Source organism: Ochotona curzoniae, unplaced genomic scaffold, assembly GCF_017591425.1.
Source record: "Ochotona curzoniae isolate NIBS_2020 unplaced genomic scaffold, NIBS_Ocur_1.0 contig_21, whole genome shotgun sequence".
Taxonomy (NCBI): Eukaryota; Metazoa; Chordata; class Mammalia; order Lagomorpha; family Ochotonidae; genus Ochotona; species Ochotona curzoniae.
Window position 1 is genome coordinate 2,011,591 of NW_024465322.1, and position 22,837 is coordinate 2,034,427.

The window sequence follows — 22,837 nt, forward strand, 5'->3', positions numbered from 1 at the left end:
CTAGGGCCTGAGCCAGCAGTTCTTCATGGTTAATGTCGGCGAGAGGACCACGGCCTTGGTGCTGATGGGAACATCAGTTCCCTAACAGGCTATTCAGTGACACCGATTTGCTTTCTGTTAACCATCCAACCGCATAACTCTGCTATCACTCCTCTTGCAAATACCACTGCTACAGAACAATTTCAAAACCTCAATTATAATTCCCAAGTTTTAATAATAAAGGCTCCAGCCCACTCACTGACTTTGATGCCTTAATGACTCTGAGTACAAGTCTTGGAGAGTAGACGCCACAAAATATATTTAACTAAAGCAATCATCTGGTCCCAAACTAAATAGAGACAAACCGTCTCACTCTCAAACTCTAAAGTCACTCAACTTGTTCCCTTTCATCGATTTTGTACACAACAACAGCAAGTCCCTTCTAGACATTATGAGTGTGATGTCCGAGAGAGTTAAAAACTAGAAATCATTCCTAATTGGTAATAAATGAACAGAAATATTGTTGGTTTTTTTTTTTACTTAAGAGAAACCAATTCATTATCAGGAAAATACCCAAAAGCCAAAATAGTCTTTGTGTTCGATTAACATCGACTTAGAAGATTATGTCCTTAGAAAGGTCATTAAAATTAGCTTCTACTAAGAGAAGTTCAATAATACAACAGTCCATAACCTCAGTTGATAACTTTGCAAAACCACTACTCTTAGTGCGAAATGTGACATTTCCAACATAAATAATCCTTTTAAAAATGAATTGCAAAACAGGCTAAAATGAAATCAAGAATACCCAGTGAGATATTTCTTTTTAGCTGATGGATGGGAAAGCCATTTCTAAAAGCGATGGCTCTCATTAAAATCGAACCTGTATTCTATACAAAAATAACCTACTTTTCAAACATACAGTGAACTTCCAACGTAGCGAAGTGTGACTACCAGCTTCTCACAACCGCATCCCTTTATAACTCTAGGACATAATTGGAAAAGCTCTCGCTGAGCTCAAACCTCAGTAAGAATCAAAGTCCCCGAATTGCTGTCACTGGGACAAAATTTCATTTTCCAGTGTTTTCTTAGCTTCCTCTTAATGATAAAATGCATGAGTCATCATCTCCTTTTTAAAAGAATTTACTTATTTATTTTGCTTTCGAAAGTCAGATATACAGAGAGGAGGAGAGACAGAGGAAGATTGTTTTATCCACTGGTTCACTCCCCAAGCGGCCTCAATGGCTGGAGCTGAGCTGATCCAAAGCCAGGAGCCAGGAGACTCTCCTAGGTCTCCCACATGGGTCCTGGGTCTCAAGGCTTTGGGCTTTTCCACACCACAAGCAGGGAGAAGGCTGGGAAGCGGGGCAACTAGGATTAGAACCAATTCCCATATGAGATCCTGGCACATGCAAGGTGAGGACTTTAGCTGCTAGGCCACCGTTCTGGGCCCTGAATCATCTCCTTTAACATGGACAAAGAAAATCAACTTGAAAAAGTCTAATAACTGAACTGTGGTGTCAACCATTCACCTAAACAAAGCTACTCTTGCATAGACATAAATTACACTAAGGGCTTGATGATGTCGAAAACACCCAAACTCAAACCGAAGGCCCAGATAATATAAATGAATATAGAGTATTCACAAGATCACGATGTCATCCACCATGGCCACATTTTTCAGGGCCAAACTCCAAAATCCGGGGAAATTTAAGCTGTTACTGAAAAGACCCTGTGTACCAAGTTCAGTCTGAGTTCTCTATAAGTGCATCAAGCATCAAGTTTACCAAATTGATGTGTATACATACCCTGGTAGTAATAGATTTAGCACAGAGAATTTGAACATAGGCATTACAGCTAGAAATCCCCACAGAGCCTTCAATTTGCTCCCTACAAAATCAATTCAGTGACCATGGAAGCCTGTGCCAGAAACACTTCCACGAGCTACATTCAAGGGAATAAAGTTACTAGAAGACACCAGCTTTAGCCATTGCTATTCCTTAAGACACACGTTTTAAAAACCCAAGAGTATAAAACTGTATGGTACCTACAATCACCAGGAAGAGAAACATGCAAAGAAAACTGCTTCCTGCATACCATCTCAAGTGTGCCATGCTTCCTGAGTTTATCATGCCAACCAGGAGTCTTCATCTCCACGATGCACAAGCCTACGAAAGGCACAGGTTGGCATTTCCACCTACGGGGCAATCTCACAAATGCCTCCAGGTGCCTTGGTCCATCAGGAAGACACTGATGACAAAAAAAAAATTAAAATCTGAAACAGAACAATGCACGTTTTTTTCCTTGCTAAATACAGTGTAATTGTAGCTAAGTCTCTCCTCAATGATTCAGGGTGTTCAGGTGCCTGTAAACTTGTTTCAGAAAAATGAATCTCACTTTTCATTTTCCCTAGAGACTGAAGATATGATGGATGAGATGGAATCAAAGTTAACCACCGATTCTATCCTCAAGTCGATCTCTCTTATTCACAGATATCTTTAAAAACCAACCACTGACATGATCTCACAATTGTTAATAAATTCATTCAATGAACATTTACTCAGCATCTGGCCTCGACAAGTCCCACCCCTCCAAAGAGGGGGAAAAACAACATTGATTTTGCACCTATTTTTGTATAAATGTAAGGACAGAAGCTTATCTTATTTTGCATACATATGTGTGTGTTCTTTTTTAACTGACACATAAAGAAATTACACATATTTATGGAACATGATCATCAGAAAGCAATGAGAGACAGGAAAAACACCATCAGGATTAAGAATGAAGATCAGACAAGTGGATTCCCAGATCCAGCCCTGCTTCTTACAAGCTGGACATCCGTGGGCAAACTGTACACGTGGCTTGCTTCGCAACATGAGACTAACTCTGGCTACCTGGGTTCTAGAAGACAGAAAGCAACCAGGTCCATGAAAAAGACATGATAAGCAGCCATGGAAGAAGATACGAACAGAGATAGAATCCTCAATCAAAAGGAACAGACAGAAGTCACACATCCTTGCTTCCCACCTTCTAACCACAGAACTAGGTAAGCAGGTAACAGCCTTCAACTTGAAATCCTATACAAATTCAACTCTCGATGCTTGGGTTTTACCCACACCCTAAATAATGGTTCCTTTTGTCTTCTTTATGCTACTTCACTCAACTCCTGGAGGGCAGGGTCCATGTGTGCCAATGTCTGTCTCGATCTGCGTGCCCATGACTCAGACAGCACCTGATTTAATACTTATAAAATATTAAGTATCTAATTATATTTATTTATACAACCTTAAATATAGCTGATTTAATATTTATAAAATAATTACATGGGCTCGGGCAGTTTCAAGTTAAGTCCAGGACATTGAGCAGTGGGAGGAAATGCTGCTGAGCCCTATGATTCACTGAAGGATTTGTTCCCGTGAAGGTGTGACCTCCCCACGAAGGAGGGTTTTGTAATTAGAGAAAGGGGTGGGGAGAGCTGAGACACCCTGTGGCATCTGGGATCAGGCAGGTCAAATATTCATGAGAATTCAACTGCTCTGGGGTGTAACTCTTTTGGCTCTGTGGCTACTCCAAAGGTGGGGAATGCGATTTAGAGAGAATCACAAATTCACAAAATGGAACATATTTAAATATTACTGCAAGATATTAAAATTAGTAATAGGCATTTGTCAAAGTGGTTTTATCAGGGATCCAAATACTATTCGATTTTGAGAAAAATGGACTTCAACTCTCACGAATACATGTGGGCAAAGTCAGAAAACAGGTAAGAGCAGAAGCGTATTTCTGGAAAGAATGACACAAGCAAAGAAATTAAGATGGGCAACTGGAGCCTGCCCTGTGGTGTAGCTTATCCAACCAATACCTGTGATGCTGGTATGCTACACGGGGGCCGTTCACGTCCTGGCTGCTCACAATCCAGCTCCCTGCTAATGGCCTGGGAAATCAGTGGATGATCACCTAAGAACCTGCTACCCACATGGAAGTCGCAGAAGAAAGTTCCTGACTCCTGGCTCTGCCCTGGCCTGGTCCTGATCATTGAGGTCATCTGGGAAGGAAGGCAGTAGACAGAAGAAAATGTCCTCTCTTTCTCTCTGTAACTCTTTCAAAATCAATCAATCAATCAGTCAATCTCTCTCTCTCTCATGGAGAGCCATTGTTGGAGAGCAGCAAAGGGCAGTTGTGAGAAATGCAGGCAAGCCGGGTGCAAGGCTGGTACATAAGCACACAATGGCATACAATCCACAAGGCTTCCGAGCAGTCCTGAAGGCTGCCAGTGTGGAAGATTAGTGCAGATCAAAGGGTGGCAAGCATGCAAGTAGGAAGAACAGCTAGGAGGACATTACAACACAGCACTCCTGCAGAAGCTGATGGGCAGGGCAATGCAAAAGAAACACACACCAGGCTTGGGAAACAACTGTATGCCAAAGCATGGGAATGGAGACCAGAGATCTGACACGGATTAGCCTACAATATCAACATTTCTCTTGGGAAAATATTTGTCATACAAAATATTTAGAATGGAAGAGAATTCCAATCTGTGCATTCAGGGTCTGGCCCAGGATTTCAAACATCACGCTTCCAGGGCATTCTTCTGTCTTCCTGGTAATCAGCCCTCAGATCTGACATTTCATCCCTTTCCCATACGAGACACATTTATCCTTACAGATTCAACCTTGGGAGGCTCCTTTCCCTTTGTATGAAAATGTCATAGCATCCACTGATGTGCAAGCTGCATACTAAATATTGTCACTGGAATTTAGCCTCCACTTACTTCCAGTTTAATACTACATTTAACCAGCTTTAGCACACTTTTCTTTTAGCACAGTTTTATTTCACTTTAACTACTTGCCTTCATTTATTCACTGCTGGTTTTGTGATTACTTGCAATATTGCAGCAAATATTTTTTCTTATAAGTACAAGGACAACGCTTTGTCTTAATACGAAGTATTTCTGAAGTATTGACAAAGCTTTGTCCAAAGCGGTTCTAACAATCAATGCTATCACACACAGCATACTTAAGTTGTCCAACTCAATATATAGGCCCATATGATTCTGCTGGGTGTGAAAAGGAGACCTTTTAATCTGCACTCCCAGGACAATCCTTTCTGTCTCACTTTGTTTATGGGGACAACGTTGGCAGGCAACGAACAGATCGATGTTGTCTGTTAGAATTTGGGTTTTTTTACTTCGTTTAAAAATTTCTTTACTGCTAAAGAAAGAATTTTTTACCTTGTACATCCTAAAGGCATATTAAGTGTAGTTAAAAAATCCATCTTGAAAGCCAGTCCAGGAGGGATCAGGAATGAGACAAGGAGTTTAGCTGCCATGAGAGGGCTGGTATGCCAGCATTCCATAGTGGAGCATTTGGCCGGAACCCTGCCTGCTCAGCTTCAGAGTCAGCTTCCTGCCTTGACACACACCCTGGGAGGAAGCTGCTCCTGGATCAAATACATCCAAGTATTTGTCACGCATCCAACTTTGCCACGCACAGTGGGAGATGCAGAGTTCCCTGGCTCTATGTTGGCCCAAGCCTGGCAGTTGCACCTGGGAAGTGAACCAGTTAACGGAAGACCTCTTTCTCACTCTCTGTCCCTCTGCCTTACTAATAAAAGGAAAAGAAATAAAACCCACTCAACATCCAACTGGGTGGAGATACCAATTTGAACAATTCCAAATCATTTCATTGAAATGGAAGCACAGTAAGTTATCTAACACCAAAAAGGAAACCACAAAATCTAATGTACATCAAGTAAGGAAAAGTACAGAAAGATCCCCAAATTCCAGTCCAAGTATTGAAGCTCAAATAAACCACACTGAGTTCTTGAGAACAGAGTCCTTCTCCTTTGAAAACCCCAAACTGCAGAGGAAAGCAATCCGCAGTCATTTTTACCCATCAACACGTAATTACAGCAACATCCAGTGAGTGCTATTGAGTGCAAGGTGGAAAAGCAAGTCTCCTGCTGGCAAAAAGTGGAACACTTCGGGGCAGTGACTTCCCATACACATCGCAAATCTTGGAAGAGTTCAAAACACTTTTTTTTTGCCTTATAGGATTGGAGTTTTTAAAATTGCTGAGCATCAGGTAATATTCGTGCATTCTTATGGGGCGCAGTGCAGTATTTTAACACAAATACACAGTGTCAAGCAAAGCCGGCAACTAACACTGGCATTTCCTTAAACATCTTGGCACTCGGAGACTGCCAGCTGCTTTCATGCAGCTTTTCATCAAGTAGATAACTCATTAGTGTGAACAACAGCAGCTTCACAAAGCTATGCGGCTTATTGAATGTATCTGCATGTGCTTTGTTACCTGCGATCCAGCCCTCGTCCCCCCACATCCCATCTGCCAACCCTTCCCAGCTTTTACAATCACTACCCTATGGTCAGACTGAATACATGTATTTTTGTAACTTTCACATATGAGAAGAGAGAGAATATGCAATATTCATCTTTTCCGTGCCTGTTTTTCACCTAACATCATGACCTCCAGTTCCACACATTTTGCTATAAATGTGGTTATATTCTTTTTAAAGGCTAAATGGGACACCAACGTGTCTTTTAGGGTTACATACGTATGCATACATACACATATTGTCTTTATCCATTTACCCACCAACGGACACCAAGGCTAACTATATATCTTGGCCATTATGAAAGGTGTTTTAATGAATTAACACAACTACTAATGTACCCAGTGAAGTGCAAGGATCTCTTTCACATATCGATTTCATTTGCATGTGATACAGGCCCGCAGTGGTACAGCTGGGTCACACCGTAACTATTTTTAACTTTCTCTATGATGACTGTACTAATCTGTATTCCCATCACAATGTACATGGGTTCCCTCTTTGCCACATTTTTGCTGTTATTTCTTCCTTCATTTTTTAATAATAAAAAATAAGCCTGGAGTAAGGTGATATCTCACAGTGATCTCCATTTGCATTTCCTGATGTCAAGTTACACGGAGTGTCCATTCCCATATTTATTGACCATATTTCTATTTATTCATCGGGAAAATATCTATTCAGATCTTTTGTCCATTTATTTCTCTATTTTTTTTTTAAAGATTTAAAGACAGTCACAAGGAATGAGGACAGAGGCAGAGGGAGACCCATCTTCCTTTAACTGGTTCGCTCCAAAAATGGACACAGCCACCAAGGCCAGGCCAACCTGAAGCCAGGAACCAGGAGAGTGGCTCTCCCAAGTGGGTGTAGGGACCCAATCAGCTGAGCCATTTCTACTGCTTCCCCAGGTTATCAGGTGGGAATCGGATGAAAAGTGGAGTAGCCAGGACTTAGATACCAAACCATATAGGATATTGGCTTGGCAGGTGGCAGCCACGATGCCAGTCACCTCCTGCTTCTTACCTGGACCACATACTCTGATGTCAGAGTTTTAGGTTCTTTATATCTTTCAGTTACTAATCTTTTATCTGATTGATCGTTTGAGTGGAAGACTCAGAAGAAGCACCTGGCTCCTGGCTTCAGATTGCCTCAGCTCCAGTCATTGAGACCATTTAGTGAGTGAACCAACAGATGGAAGATATTCTATCTCTGTAAAATCTGTCTTTCAAAAAAACTTCTTAAAATGTATTTAGCAATGGGTTCATTATTGCTGTGGAAAAATGCTACTTTTTTTGATGATTTTGTGTTCTGTGCAATTACTAAAATCATTTATCACTTCGCTAGTCTCAGCAGAGTCTTTAGGCTATTCCTCGGAGCGTGTACTGAGAGCTCCCGGCTCTGCTCTTCCCATATGCCCCATAGTAGCAATCAACTCCAGAAAGGACCTTAATGACCCCCAAATGCCACCACCCTGTGGATTCCAGTGTCACCACAGGCAGCTGGGAGGGAACCCACACTTCAGTCCCCTGCACTAGCCGTGGCTTATCTACCTCTGACAACCGAATTGCAACACAAACCAGATGGAAACATTCCGAAAAACATCACAGGAGTATCTCCAGCCTGACCCCTAAGATCTCATCATCATCGAAAGAAGGAATCTACTACAAACCATCTTGCTAAATACACATAAGATCTGTTATCACTAATTATGGTTCTGGGTCACTCCTCAGGAAGTTCCATGTTTCCAGGCAAGACAATATCAAGTCACTTTTCTCAAAAAAGCACTACTAAAATCCACAGAGTAGGACAGGCAGGGTTTATCTGTGACAGGCATCACGGGTACTCCTCCCGCAAGGCGCTGTTTTTAAAATACACTTCACTGTGATGGTTAAAAAGGATGCAGACGAAAGAGACAACAATCTCCTCTAAGACTTCGCTTTTCGATGCATGGACTGAGACGTGCATCTGCAGTGCCGGTTTTCTCTGGGAGAAGAAACACACACTCTAAGGCCGCACCCTACTCTGGCTGGATGAGCATATGCACTTCATAAGACTCCAAATTATCCAGTGTCCCTTTAAGGTTTCCTGAGAGGGGTCGGCACTGTGGCACAGTCAGCAAAGCTGCCATTTGCAGTGCTGACATCTCACGTGGGCGATTGTTGAAATTCTAGCCACTTCACTTTTCTACCTACTTCCCTGGGAAAGCAGTAGAGGATCCTCCAAGGCCTTGGGCCCCTGCAACCATGTAGGAGACTAGGAAGAAGCCCGTGGCTCCTGGCTTCTGGCTTTGTGGCAGCCTTTTGGGAAAAGAAGAAGTCTCTTCCTCTCTAACTCTGCCTTTCATGTAAATAAAGTTTTTCAAAAAGTTTATTCAAGCAGCTCTAGAAAGAAAGGGCTAGCACACAGCACGTAGCAAGCACATAAAATAGTAGAGGGAGAGCCCGGCATGGTGGCCTAGTGGCCGACATACCCACCTTGAACACATCAGGATCCCATATGGGCGCCGGTTCTAATCCCGAACCCAGCAGTCCCACTTCCCATCCAGCTCCCTGCTTGTGGCCTGGGAAAGCAGTTGAGGATGGCCCAAAGCCTTGGAACACTGCTCCCACGGGAGAGACCTGGAAGAGGCTTCGGGCTCCTAGCTTCGGATCGGCTCAGCAAAAGCCATTGCGGTCCATTGGGGAGTGAATCATGCAGGGAAGATCTTCCTGTCTGTCTCTCCTCCTCTCTATATATCTGGCTTTGCAATAAAAAGAAATAAATGTTTAAAAAAAAATAGTGGGGAACACAACCCTCAGAGAACACAAGAAATAATGTAAAAGAAAACATTAATGTGTTTTATTTTCACTTTCACTTTTACATGAATAATGGGCAAAGAGGACACGTTAGTGGCATCCTGTCAGAAACAGCAGAATACAAATACAATGGTTTGCTCTCCAACGCAGCTTACAGAGCTTGCAGTTAATGCAACCGCCACAAGCAGATGGGACTGTGGGAACCAGGACAGTCCTTAGATCTCTACCTGCCACAGTGCCAGAGGTGACCGGCTTATCCAAGACATTGAACAGCAGGTGCAGAGACAGGCCATGGCAGAGGGAACATCTGAGCCCATGTGTCCCCAGCACCAAAGCAGTTTTGCCTCCTCCTTTATGATCCAAGAAGATGGAGCACCCAGACAGGTGCCAGCATGGCTGCTTCATCTCTTGGCACTGCAGCCAAGAGCTGGGGCAGAGGGAAGGGGAGAACCATGATGAAGAGGGCCATAGCAGTGGTCACAGAGAGAGGATCTCTGGCTGGGAACCAAATGAGGGTGGAGAGCGAGTGCCTGGCAGCTCTGCTCACCCTTCAGCAGTGAAGGCCAGCAGAACACAAGTCAGCATGCTGCCAGGACAGCGGGACTGTGGCCGTCATGGAAAAGCCACAGACCAGGAACAAGAACCTCTTTGCACCACACACACACACACACACACACACACACACACACACACACACACGTGCTGGGTCACACACGTGGCAGAGAAACATACACAACATTTACACTGGAGCGTTAACATGCTGCAAAGGCACATGTGACATCAGGAAATCTGATGTATTTCACAAGATTCCACATTATTTTTATACCCACGAATGTTCAGTTGTAGCTGGCATCACACACTCAAAAAGAACAAACCAGGAAGCACCGAATGGCTGATGAAGGGGTCAGCGATGACACTTCTGGCTCAGAAGACACGAGGTCTGTCACCCTCACCTTTGACTCTCACCCCACAGAACTGGAAGGCACGCACAGAAACGACAAGAACACACCATCTCCCACGAGACACCATCCAGGCACCGCAAATGCCTCCACTCCGAGAACTTCCAACAATAACCCTTTCCGACCGTGGAACAGGTATCACGCAAATGCCAGAAAAAGTCGGTAACAACAGCACAGGATAAACAAGGCTTAACAGGAAGATTAGAGAAGAACTTCTGGAAATGAAAATGTCAAGCATTAGAATTAGGAAGTCAACGCATTAAAAGGCAGCTCGGGTTATTACCGAATGGAAAAAAGGAATTTAGAGGTACCGAAGCAGCGAAAAACAAAGCGATAAACCTTGTTACATAGATGGTAGAGTCCAATCTAAGTAAAAGGGAATCCGGGAGAGGCGATTTGGTATGTAGCAAAGGCATCCCTTGGGCTTGCAGTGCTGGCATATGAGCCCCAGTCTGAGCTTTAGATTCTGGCTTCCACTAACGTACGCTCTGGAAGGTAGCATGTGCTGGCTCCAGGACACAGGTCCCTGGCTGTCAAGAGACCTGGACTCTGCTTGGAGCTCCTGGCTTCCGCCTGGCCCATTCTCCTCTCTGTGTTGGATAGGAAGGCTATGAAAACAATAGATGAGAAATCTCTTTTCTGTCTATCGTCTTTCTCTTTGTGTTTTTTTTTTCTTTCTCTTTGTGTCTTTCGGTCTTTCAAATCAATTATTTTTTTAAAATCATTTTTTTCTAAATAAAAAAAAAAGAGGTGCCAGCATGACTGCAGAACAGAATAATCCTCTGCCTAACAGCACTGGCAGCCCATATGAGGGTCAGCCAGTTGGTGTCCTGGCTGCTCCACTTCGGATCCAGCTCCCTTCCTGTGACCTGTGCAAGCAATAAAGGATAGCTCAGGTCCTTGGGACCCTGCACCTGCTCAGGAGACCCAGAAGAAGCTCCTGGCTTCAGATGAACTCAGCTCTGGCCATTGCAGGCTTTTAGAGAGTAAACCAAGTAATGGAAAACTTCTCTCTTTCTCTCTCTCTCTCTCTTTCTCTGTCTCTCTCCTTATCTCTTTGTAAATCAGTCTTTCTTATTAAAAAATAAATAAGTCTTTTTAAAGAAAGAACTCGAAGAGAGGAGAGAGAAAAGACACAAGATATTACCTCTTAAAAGAATACACAGATGGCTGTGGTTACAGGAATGCCTACACCTCAGTACTTTCACATCCAAGAAAAAGCCTGTAATTCAGATTCCTTTGGTGACAGTGGAAAGTTCCATCATCTCAAGACGACTGGAAAGTAAAAAGTAAAATGTGAAATGCAACCTACTATTCCACAGTTTAAACTGTGCATGAGGTCCATGGGCAGTTTTGTTTGGACTTATTACTTTCCATTCAAAGCATGATGAGATGACCTTTACAGATCAGAACACAGGAGTCATTCAGACAACGCAAATCGGCCAGGGAGAGCGAGGCAGGGGTGGGAAACGATGCTGAAGGATGGAACAGGTGCAGCAATGAGCTCTCAGCTCCAGGGACTTTGCACAGCTGTAAAACAGCTTTCACGGGTAAGTTCACTTCCTTCTAGCCCCTACTATATCATATTAACCTTAAATGCAGCATTATTTACAAGTTGCATTGCCCCTCCAATATTATGAAGAAAACTGGTAAGCCTTAAAGAAATGTTACTGGGGCCAGTACCATGGAGCAGTGTATTAAGCTGCCACGTGCAATGCTAACATCTTTCATATAGGTGTTGGTTCAAGTCCTGGCTGCTCCACTTCCAACCCAGCTTCCTGCAAATAAACCTTGAAAAGCAGCAGAAGACAGTCCAAGTGTTTCAGTCCCTTCCACCCATGCAGGAGACCTTGATGGAGTTCCAGGTTCCTGCTCTCATCCAAGCCCAGTGTTGGCTGCTGTGGCCAGTTGCAAAGTAAACCAGCAGGCAGAAGAAATATTTATCTAGCTAGCTATCTAAATTTCAAACAAATAAACATTAAAAACAAAGGAGCTATCAAATAAGGACATGTGTCCAAAAGAAACAAAAATGGGTAATATGGATCAGATTACCAACTTAATACAAATAATCCTGGACTTGTCCCTAGATAAACAAAACACACAACAGCACCAAACAATCCAAGGCTGCTTCAAGCAGCTTCTTTCACAAGGTATAAAGGCACACACACACACACACACACACACACACACACACACACACAGCCACAGGTTGGTTGCTCCCTGTCTCTACATGCAGGTCCCCACCCTCTTTTCAAGAAGTGCTTCTCCTCTTCCCAGAAACCTCATGATGATTTTGGAATTTCACCTGGAACCTCACTGAGTCAGCAGTCTAAAACATTTCAGAGAGATTTTAAATTCTGGGGGAAGTCACCATGAACTCCCCTGAACGATACCACATCCTGCTGAATCAACCCAAATAATATCTCGCAATGGACACCAACAGCCTCGCTTTACTTTTCACAGGGATGAAAGGAAAGTTTGCTAGAACCACTGCATTTATTCTAACAGTGACAAATGGAGGTAAATTACTTCTAAATTGGAAAGTCTTCACCTTACTTAGAATTCACTCTCTAGAATTCTTAATATAGCATCGATATTCACCTGGTAGAGTCTCAGTGAGCACACTGTTAACAGAAATCCAATTCCACAAGGTGGGATGAGAAGCTATTAGCTAAAGACAACGCTATACTTCTACGGCCGACTACAGACACATCCTTAGTTAAGAAAAGCCAACAAAGGAGTTATCATTCCCGACCATAAACAGATGAAAATACAAGGACATACTGACTCTAGAGTCCCTAAAGAATTTATCCTAATAGTTTATATTTACTGAGAGCTTTCATACCATGTATTTCTTGAAAAGATTTACTTTATTTGAAAGGCAAAGTTGCAGAGAGAGAGGAGAGAGAGATCTTCCATCTGTTGGCTCAGAGAAAGAGTGAGGAGCAAGACCCTCCATCTGCTGACTCACTCACCACATATCAGTGCTGGAACAAGCTGAAGCCAGGAGCTAGGAACTCCATCCTGGTACCCTATTGGGGTAACAGGAGAACCAAGCACTTCCAGGTGCACTACACTACCAGGAAGTTGGATCAGAAGTGGAGCAGCCTGGACTCAAACCAGGCACTGAGATCTGGGATGCTGGTATCTCAAGCAGCAATTTCAATCCCTGTGCCTCGTCATCGGCCCCTCCCGTGTCCTATCTGCACGAGCTCGCTTTGTCCCTAGTACTTCGAGGGGGATGCAATTAATATGTGGCATTTACCAGAAAGAAAACGGAAGCTTCACAAACTCGAGTAACTTGGCCAAGGTCTTAAGGCAAACACTTCACCATCAGACCTTCACACTGCATTTTCTTCTTCAGAGTCTCCCTAGGAACTTAAGAAACCTTTGATGGGTAAAAATTTCTGGCGCATGAAGAATGGAAGAAAACAAAGTTCACAGATGGCAAACTCTGTTTTTAAGGTGTAAGTTTCCACGCAACAGGAAACCTAGAGTCAATCAGAACTGAACAGTAAGTGCAGAAATACATAAAGCAAGCTGATAGGCTGATAGGGTAATTTCTGAATGTATGTTCCCTCCCACCCCATCTTGCCCTACACATCCAACCAGGTGACAGGTGACGACCATGTGGTCTCCCATCCTCAGAATTGGCAGCCTACTAGCTGTCACCATTCTGTTTCCTCCCCGCTTGCCTTTCTGAGGAATGACTTTCACAGACGCATTTCATTGTCCTAAGTAGGCTGTGAATTATCTTAAGGATTTTGTAAGGTTAAGGCGTAACCTGACACCCAAAAGCATGGCACCCTTGATGAATGTCAGCCATGAGCATTCTTACCACACAGGATACACGCTGGCTCTCTAAGTCAAGGGTATCCACACACAGCAGCCTAGGGAACACAGCAGTTCATAGCCATGAGAACTCATTGAATGCCCTGCTGGGAGGCCTATGAAGAAAGCAGTCAAGGAATGGGTGAAGTAACAATGCAACAATACTACTGAAGACACATCATTCAGAATACACAGACGCAAACACTGTATTCCATTCTATCATGGTACTTCTTTTGTCCTCATGTAATAAGATTCGCTACCCAAGATTAACACTTAGAATTCTGTCCATAATAATGTCATAGGCTCGGGCCACTGTAAACTGCAAAATATTAAAATAATAGAAGGCTCTACACACCCACGACCCAAGGAAAATGCATCGATTTCTTTTTCTTTAAAGGGCTATTTCTCAAAATTAATGTTCTGTAAGGTATCCATCAAGTTAACGTTATGGAAAGGTAATTTGTTCCACCTGCTCCGGTAATGAGCAAGTCCAACCGGATTCACAGTCAACTGGTTGCACACACCCCCCCCCCCCCGCTTCCAGAGAGGCAACCAATGGAAACAAATGCACAAAATGGTTTAAATAGGGCATACCCAGAAAGGCAGGGGAACAAGGACTAAGGTACTGTAGATGCCCAAGAAAAAGTCAGCAACGATGACACAAAAAGAAGAATCTGACTTGTTCCCATCACCACTCCACTAAGATTCCACAGGTCAACACGAAGCGACAGAAACACAGCTTGCCATGTAGCCATGAGAATCACAGGAACTCTCAAGCAGAAGAAAGAAAGCGTATGATGACTCAGCATTCTCAAATGTTATATCCACGGTATTAATGCCAACATTTCACAATCCGAAATCCCAGAAAACCTCTGGTACAGGATAAACACCTGGACATGTACAAAAGGTCCCAAAATCGCACAGTGGACAGACACTGAAAGCATTCTGAGAGAATGATAGAAAAGGGCCAGTACCAACCATGACAAACTCCATGTTGACACTTGCAGTGAGGGATTAGGACAAAGTCGGGAACATGGTGGAGACACCATGTATCCTGTTAGATACCAGACACCTGTTATCCTCTTAGATAACACCTAGAGATGCGGAACAGACTCCTGACATGTGGCTGGACTTGACCAGCGCTGCTGCAGGTCCAGGTGGCAAGGAAGAAGCTGTGTTGAAGACTACAGGAAAGGGAGCCTATGGTCAGAACGCTTGGAAAAATCATGTGCTGCACTTACATACAAAGCACACGTCATAAGCTCTGAGTCTAGAGACCGGTAAGAAGAGATTTCCAATCAATGTGGAAGGCGTGGCTGGTAGGTTTTTTGTTTTGAACCTCTCGCTGGTCACAGTCAAATAAAAGGGGCAAAGGGAACAAATGATGAGAATACAAAATTAAAGCACAGGTCTCAGACTGTAAAAGTTCCACAGATCACAAACGGCCTGAGAAAAGCATTTGGCACCAAACTTACAATACTGTGTTGCTTTCAAAAGGAAGGGAGACTGCAAGGGTGGGGTGGGGTCCAATGGTTAAAGACTGCAACAGTGAGTCACAGATCCCATGGACAAGCCTTGAAACTTATTGGCCTTCTAGAAGTGCTTCCGACGGAAGACTCCTTTGCTCTTTCCATCGGCTGTGTTCTGACCGGAAATGTCTATGCATACATAGCCAGTCCTTGGCTTCCAAGGCCTACAAAGACAGAAGAACTTTCTCTCATTCTCATCTCTTCCTGATTGTGACCTCTGGACCTCTGGATGCATTTCTGATACCTGAGTGAAAGCCACCATGGGCTGAAACTTTTGGAAACAAGACAGGCAGAGGGAGTCGGCGGACAGAGTAGCAAGCCCTGGAACCAACCTGTGCGTGTGCCACCTGCCACAGTAAAATAAACTTGAGGGGCAGGCGCGATGGCTCAACTGGCTAATCCTCCACTTCCAACTGCCAGCATCCCATACAGGTGCATCCCAGCTGCTCCACTTCCTACCCAGCTCCCTGCTTATAGCCTGGGAAAACAGCGGAGAATGGCCCAAGCCTTTGGAACCCTGCACCCACATAGCAGACTTGGAAAAAGCTCCTGACTTTGGATTGGTTCCGTTCTAGCCACTGTGGTCATTTGGCGAGTAAATCAGCAGATGGAAGATTTTTTTTCTGTCTCTCCTTTCCTCTGTAAATCTGCCTTTCCAATGAAAATAAAACTTAAAAATTCACAAAACCACACCAACAGCACTCACTCTTGGCTCAGAAAATGGAGAAAGGTGCCACCAGCCAAGCAGTGCAGGCAACCCCCAGACAGAAGCTAGACTCTCCCCCATCACTTCCAGAAGAATCCCTTCCTCGTGGGAATACCCCTTGGGCTTCTGATGTGCAGAACTATATGGTAATAGTCTCTGTGTTTAGTAAAGCATTAAATTGCTGGCAATGAGCGTTCATTCCATAGCGATGTCTGTTCTATTTCTGCTAAGGCTTTTAACAAGTGACAGCCCTAAATGCTACCGAAGGAGAGAGAGTTGACCTCAGTCCCTAAGGCTGACCACCACCGGGGAAGTGAACTTCACCCATGTCATACTCCAGGTAATCACACACACTGCGTAACTACAGCCCAGAACGCATGACCTAGAAATGCAACCAACACACACAGGCCCTGCTACAGGTATTTGCACAACTTGACTCTTCCAAAGTAGTGAGAAACTTGTCACAAGATAAAAATGAAGATTGTGGTTGGATATTGAATTTTTGCTTAGGAGATGACAGCAATGTCTATTCCAGATTTGTATGGCATCTACTAAAGTCTTTGTGGAGGGAACTGTACTTCCCACAACTGATAAATTTAACAGGACTCTTGTGCTTTTTGCGTGGTTAAAAAGAGGGCCAAGACAGAATAGAAATTAGACCCAATTTATCCAATGACTGCAGAAAGCTCTTATGAATGTGAAAACAAATTACACTGAACAGTTTTTAGACAGTGTGTGTTTATTGTGCACATCCCTTCCTTCCATGACCCTCTTTCTGCTTACATTGTTAGCCTGAATAATCACTCCGAAAATGGCAGGATAAATTGTTTACATCCCAGTAAGATAATTCCACATAATTAAGGACTCATCTTCCACATGACAAATGAGAATGGTTCTCAGAAACACTTAGATAACGTGCAAATATTCTAGTGCCCTCCTCTCCCCCAGTAGGGGCTCCCAGTAACAAGAGCAAAGCTGAAGGACTGTAGAAAGATGGGATCAACACACTGCTGGTTGTACCAACTGTTCCAGGGTGCAGGAGCGGCTTGTCCTGAACGACAGAGAAAGGCTAGGTCTGTAACAAAGTTTCCATTCTGCACACAATGGGGAAGGCCACAGAATGTTTCAGAACCAGCATGGGACCTCGGGAAAGGACAGCTGGAAGGGAGAGAGCTAGAAGAGCCTGCTTCGTTTACTGGAGGCAGAAGGGCTTGACCATGCACGTGAGAAGGATGTGCAGATGTCATGGGCACATGAGTGCATTCCAACCACACTCTGATTTCTCCTACAAGGCAGAGCAGTGCCAGAGGCACACAACTCCTGCTGAAACTCCAGGCCCATCATTCAAGGAAATGGGCCCTGCGACATCTCAGATCCTGAGCCAACTCAAGGAAACAGCGACAGCAATGCAACATCAAAAGTCCCGCAAGGCCACCATTTCTCAACCTAGGAAGACAAAGGGCATGCTCAAAGGGAGAGCAAAGATGAATGATGCACCCCGAATAGCCAGTGGTGATAGTAACGGAAGAACAGCCAACACAACAGACCCAATCCCTCGTCCCTTTTCACCCACACCCATAATATTTAAACCACACTAAAGCATGAGTTTAAGGTATGGAGTTCTGGTTGCTTCTCTCTTGGGAGGGATTTGTTTGCTTGAATAGCAGAGGGCAACATGAAGGAAAACCTAGCGTGCTAGAACAAGGGTACACAAAGCTTAAAGCTTTGGGGTGAAAGATTTCAGACACCACGAACCCATGAAACTTATAATTTCGCATAATCTGACTTCTCATACCTTTGAAATGCAACAAAATGATATCTAACAAGCACTACTGGAACACCGCCCTCTTGCTTAAAAACAAGAATGCTAAACTATAATATCCTCAAAGGTGCCGCAACTGAAGAAAAGGTATTCTCTCCCCACCTAGGCAGCAAAATCGTCCAGATAAAATTAAAACTTGGTACTATTCGTTCTGTTACAGTAATGAATTTAAGATTATTATTCTAACCCTAAAACCTGGGAATTACACCCAAAGGAGTTAAACAACCCAAAACCTAGCCTCATTTCCTTCAAACGGGTGATCACGGTGGGTATTCTTGCTTTGACGTGCAATTCATTGCTCCCACTTAGCAAAGAAAAAAAAAAACGATTGCTGACTAAAATCCGGTAGATTAGACAAATCTAATCTTTGGTACCGAATCTTTACCAGGTAACAAGACCCACACCTTAATTGTTCAGTCCAGGTGTCTAACAAGCAACTTGTTCCTTAAGAAAAAAGAAATAGAATAAGCTATTCACTGTGTTGTGTTGTCTGAAAGCTACTTAGAACATTTAAAAAAAAAAATCAATCGAGGAGAAAAACAGAAGAACGGAAGCAGGCACCTGATGTCCATGGAAGTGTGTGGCTTATAGTTACCTAGAAACAACCCAACACATCTCGTGGATTCAGCTGTCACGTTTCAGACAGATGATTCCACGTGCGTTAAACAGCTCCCCCACCCCTAAGGAAAGAAGAATCAATGGCAACAATTTGCAACTGAAGTCAAAGTGTGTGTGTGTGTGTGTGTGTGTGTGTGTGTGTGTGTGATGGGATCACAGCCCTGGGAGAAGCCAGGCATGTAACTGAGCCAGGCCTGTGTTCGTGGGTGCTGGGGTGCTGACACCCTTGGGCGAGGGGGCAGGGTGCGCCACCAAGATCCGAATCGAACCAGATTTCACAGAAAGAAGGCACGTGAGGGAAAAAATCAAAAAGCCAAAGCTAAACGGGGCACCTGAAGTCTCTAAAAGGCATTTTCTGAAGATGAAATTGAAAAAAAAAAAAATCAGCTGAAACCATCCTAACGTGTACTGATAGGAAGAAATAAGAATTCCGGAAACTGGGGCTATAGAGGTTCAACTTCTGATTCCATTCAACTCGATCCAATTGTTGGCCTAGAACCCTGCTCGAGGTTAAATTTTTGTCCCCAGGGGGAGGTCCAGCAGCGTCCGGAGGAAGTGGCGTGGTTCGTGGGGGATTGAACACGGATCGGGTACACGCCAAAGACGGCTGCTAAGGGTTACAACGTGTACAACAAAGAGCCAACCTGCCTTACAAGCTCTGGGCCGCCAGGTACTCATCCCTGCCACTGTAAGCCAACACGTCCACCCACACTTTCACCCAACTCTGCCTGCTCTCACACCAGCATTAAACACGGCATCTCACGACAGCATGAAACACTACCATCGGAGGGACTTCTTTCTCCGTGTTATCAAACATGGTGGATCGCCGGCTCGAGGCAGCAGCCACAGGGCTGGCACAGACAAGCAAGCACTCCACAGCAGGAGGGCGGTAATCGCAGTCAGACAACTTTTTAATCCTTTTATCTCATCTTGTCTCAGACACCAGGCTCCCTTCACCTGTGGGGCATCTGCCTGGCTTAGGTATCCAGCCGTGCCGCTGTCACCCTCGTGATACTTTAAATAAAAATGCACTGACTCCATCCCAAAGACGGTATTTCTCATTAGTGAAAAACTTCGGTGACAGCATTAGCCAAGAAGACAGCTTTCTGCTGGAGGTGGGGAGGTAAAGTCTCCCCAAGTGTTTAAAATGCAAAGTTATTTTATAGTTTGCTTGCAAAATGATTCAGATCGATTTTACTTTTAGTCGTGCCAAGTTTGCTTCTTTGGAGCCTACCAACAATGGAGAGACGGGGGGGGGTGGGGGACAACAAAAAGAAAACACCATTTCCCCTGCCATCGTTAAGCACAGGCACATATTAAACCCTGCAAAACCAAGCCGGAGGCCGGACTCGCCAGAAAAAAATCTTTCCACCAACTAAATGCCTACAGAGATGGGGAAGGAAAGACAGCAAACAAAAGAAAATAGCCCTAATTATTAGATGCAAAAAAAACGGGGGTAAAAAAATCACGCACTGTCCATACTCCCCTCGTGGGAAACCCTGCCGGAGTCTTTGAATTGGCTTCTCCTGTCCACAATTGTGGGTGAAGACCTGGGTGCAGCGCAGAGCCGCGAGAACCCAGCACTCCAAACGCAGGCACCCACACCCGGCCTGCGCCTGGCGGGTCGTGTTCCTTCCTGGGAAACAGAGGAGGCAGAGCGGAGGGAGAGGCCCCGTCCACTCGCGACATCCGTTTCTCCCACTATGAAGGCACTGAACATCTAACTTTGGGGTTTCCATTCCCCCCCGCTCCCCCGGCACGGGTCTCGAACCCCAGGCTCCTTATGCAGGGTACAACAAAAAGCCATCCAATGCTCCCTTCCACTCGCAGGAAGTTCCACAGCCCGGCCCCGCTGAGCGCCCCCCAAAAGGCTCCCTGGCTGCACCAGACCCGCCCTTGGAGAGTTGGGGGGCGCGCGCGGCATCCGGGGTGGGCGGGAGCGAGGGGAGCGCCGAGGGCGAGGATGGAGAGAGGGGAGAGGAAGGCTTTGGATTCTCTGGTCACGAAAGCTCCCTCTTTTCCCCAGCCAGGCTGAAGAAAAACTTCAAAAGAAAAGGGCGGACGCGCGATCCGCCCGCCACGCCTCGGCCGAGCCTCACCTCCCCGCCCGGCCCAAGCCACCTCCACCAAGCCCGGGCAGCTTCCCGATCGCGCTCGCCGGCGTCGGGGCGAGCTCGGGCGCAGCGGCCCGCGGGGCGCCCCTGGAGCCGAGGTCCCCCCGCACGCGCGCGGCAGCAACCCCTCCACCTTGCTCACCCAGCAGCAGCAGCTTGACCTCACGCGCCGCCTTCTCGCCATCCTCGCGCAGGTTGCGGTCTATCATCTTGCTCCTCTCCACCGCCGCCTTGTCCTCGGCGCTCAGCGTGCAGCCCATGGTGCAGACAGCCCACAGCTCCCGCTCGCCTCCACGCTCCCTTCCACGCCCGCCTCTGGTTTGCGCAAAGCCCTGGCTCCTGGAGGCGGGGGTGTGGGGGGGCGGGGGAGCCGGGTAGGGAAGTTGGGGGGCCGCGCGCCCCGACTTGGACCACACCACCACCTCCTCTTGTAGTGCCCCTTGCACCCGGGTTGCAATCACCCCCTGGCTCCACGCCCCACAGTCGCCGACTCCCCGAGCTGCTGCTGCTGCTGCTGCTCCTGCTCGCTTCTCCAGGCGCTCGCTGACCGCGCCGCAGCCGAGCTCGGCGTCCGCGCGCCGCCGCCGCCGCCCCGCCCCTGCCCGCCCCTGCCCGCCACCGGGCGACCACTCCCAGATCGCGCGCCCGCGCACGTGCCCTGGGCCAGCGCCCCCTCGGCTAGGGCGCGCGCGCGCGCGCGCTCGGGCCCGGGAGCGCGGAGCTGTCCCGCGCGCGCTCGTCCGGCCGGTCCCCCCCTCCCGCGCTCTGCCGGTGGAGCCGCGCTGTTTTTCTCGGCCTGGACGCGCGCTGTGAAGGCTGGATAGTCGCCGTCCCTGCTGCTCCGGGCGGAGGAGCCTCCAGAGCTCCTCCACAGCCCAAGTTAGAAGCCAATCACTGCAGGTTCCGAGCGATTGAGCATGCCCAACGCTTGGCTGTCTTAGAGGGCAAGGGCTTTGCAAATGCAAACGGCTAACAGGCAGACTCGCTGGGCTCCGGGTACCAAGGTTTTGGCGCCCAAAAAGGCAGGCCGCAGAAGAGGGGTGGGGGAGTGGTGGGAGGAAGGCCGCCAAGGTAAAGATCCTCCCTCCCCTCCGTTCTCACTCTTCTTGTCACAATGCGCCTTTGGAAGGATGTGTCTCCAAGCCCCAGGAAATGTGCGCCGAACAAACCAGAGTGTAAAACTGACAGGATCGATACAACACACCCGCCCAAAGACATGGGATCCATGCCATGATTGATCTCGCTTGTTAACCGTAGTAAGCTTGCAGACCGGGCTGTGAATCTGCGTTTATGCTGTGGGGCGTCTCACTGCTTTTTACAGGCCCTGTCTTTGCACATAAAAGAAGTAGTTGGTTTAGACTATAGGTTCATCCTTAGGGCTCTGACTGGTCCGCAGGAGATGAGCTCTCAGAATCTCCTGGCCGTCCCACCTGTAGGAGGACATTGTGAGCCTGGAAGGTCAGCAAGCACAGGATTGCAGTTCATTGAGCAGTATTTGCATGAAAACAACCAAATGGCTACCTCTTGCATACCTGTTGGGAGATAGTTCCTACGGGTCCAGTTGATGGTTTTGTTTATGAGCTCGCTACTTCCTCCCCTACCCCATACGGACTTTCAGTGTATAAAGTCTGATGCCCCTAATCAACTTCGGCTTTTGACCATCAGTCAGAGTCCACGCGTGTTATTATCGGCTCCGTGCACCAAGTCCGTCGCTGCGGGACAGCGACACCCACCCAGCATCCACAGGGGAGATCCGAGGTCTGGTCGTCCTTGTCAGTTGTTCTGGCCTGTATGTTACTAACAGCACTGGGCAGCACATGTTATCTGATTAGAACCTCAGAATCTGAGGCAGGCAACGTGGCACGGGGGGTAATGCTACCAGGGACATGGGCATCCACATTGGCACCTGTTCCTGTCCTGGCAGCTCCTCTTCCAGTCCAACTCCCTGCTAATGTACCTGGGAACGTTTGCAAAGATGGCCCACGCGCTTGCGTCCATGCCTCGCACGTGAGAGACCCGGATGAACCTCCTGACTCCTGGCTTCAGCCTGGCGCAGTACTGGCCATTGTAAATCTGTTGGGGGAGTGAACTAGCCAGATAGAAGATCTCTATCTATTACCACCTCCTCTCTGTAACTCTAAC

General features: G+C 46.3%; 1 protein-coding gene across 1 annotated transcript in view; it reads right to left on the reverse strand.

Moving 5' to 3' along the window:
* The window catches only part of GNAI1 (G protein subunit alpha i1), a 71,772-nt gene extending 50,580 nt beyond the window's left edge, over positions 1-21,192 (reverse strand). Inside the window, exon 1 of the mRNA XM_040971139.1 lies at positions 20,838-21,192. Coding sequence (XP_040827073.1) covers positions 20,838-20,955 — 118 coding nt within the window. The 5' untranslated portion in view covers positions 20,956-21,192. The remainder of the gene's footprint in view (positions 1-20,837) is intronic.
* Positions 21,193-22,837: the final 1,645 nt, after the last annotated feature.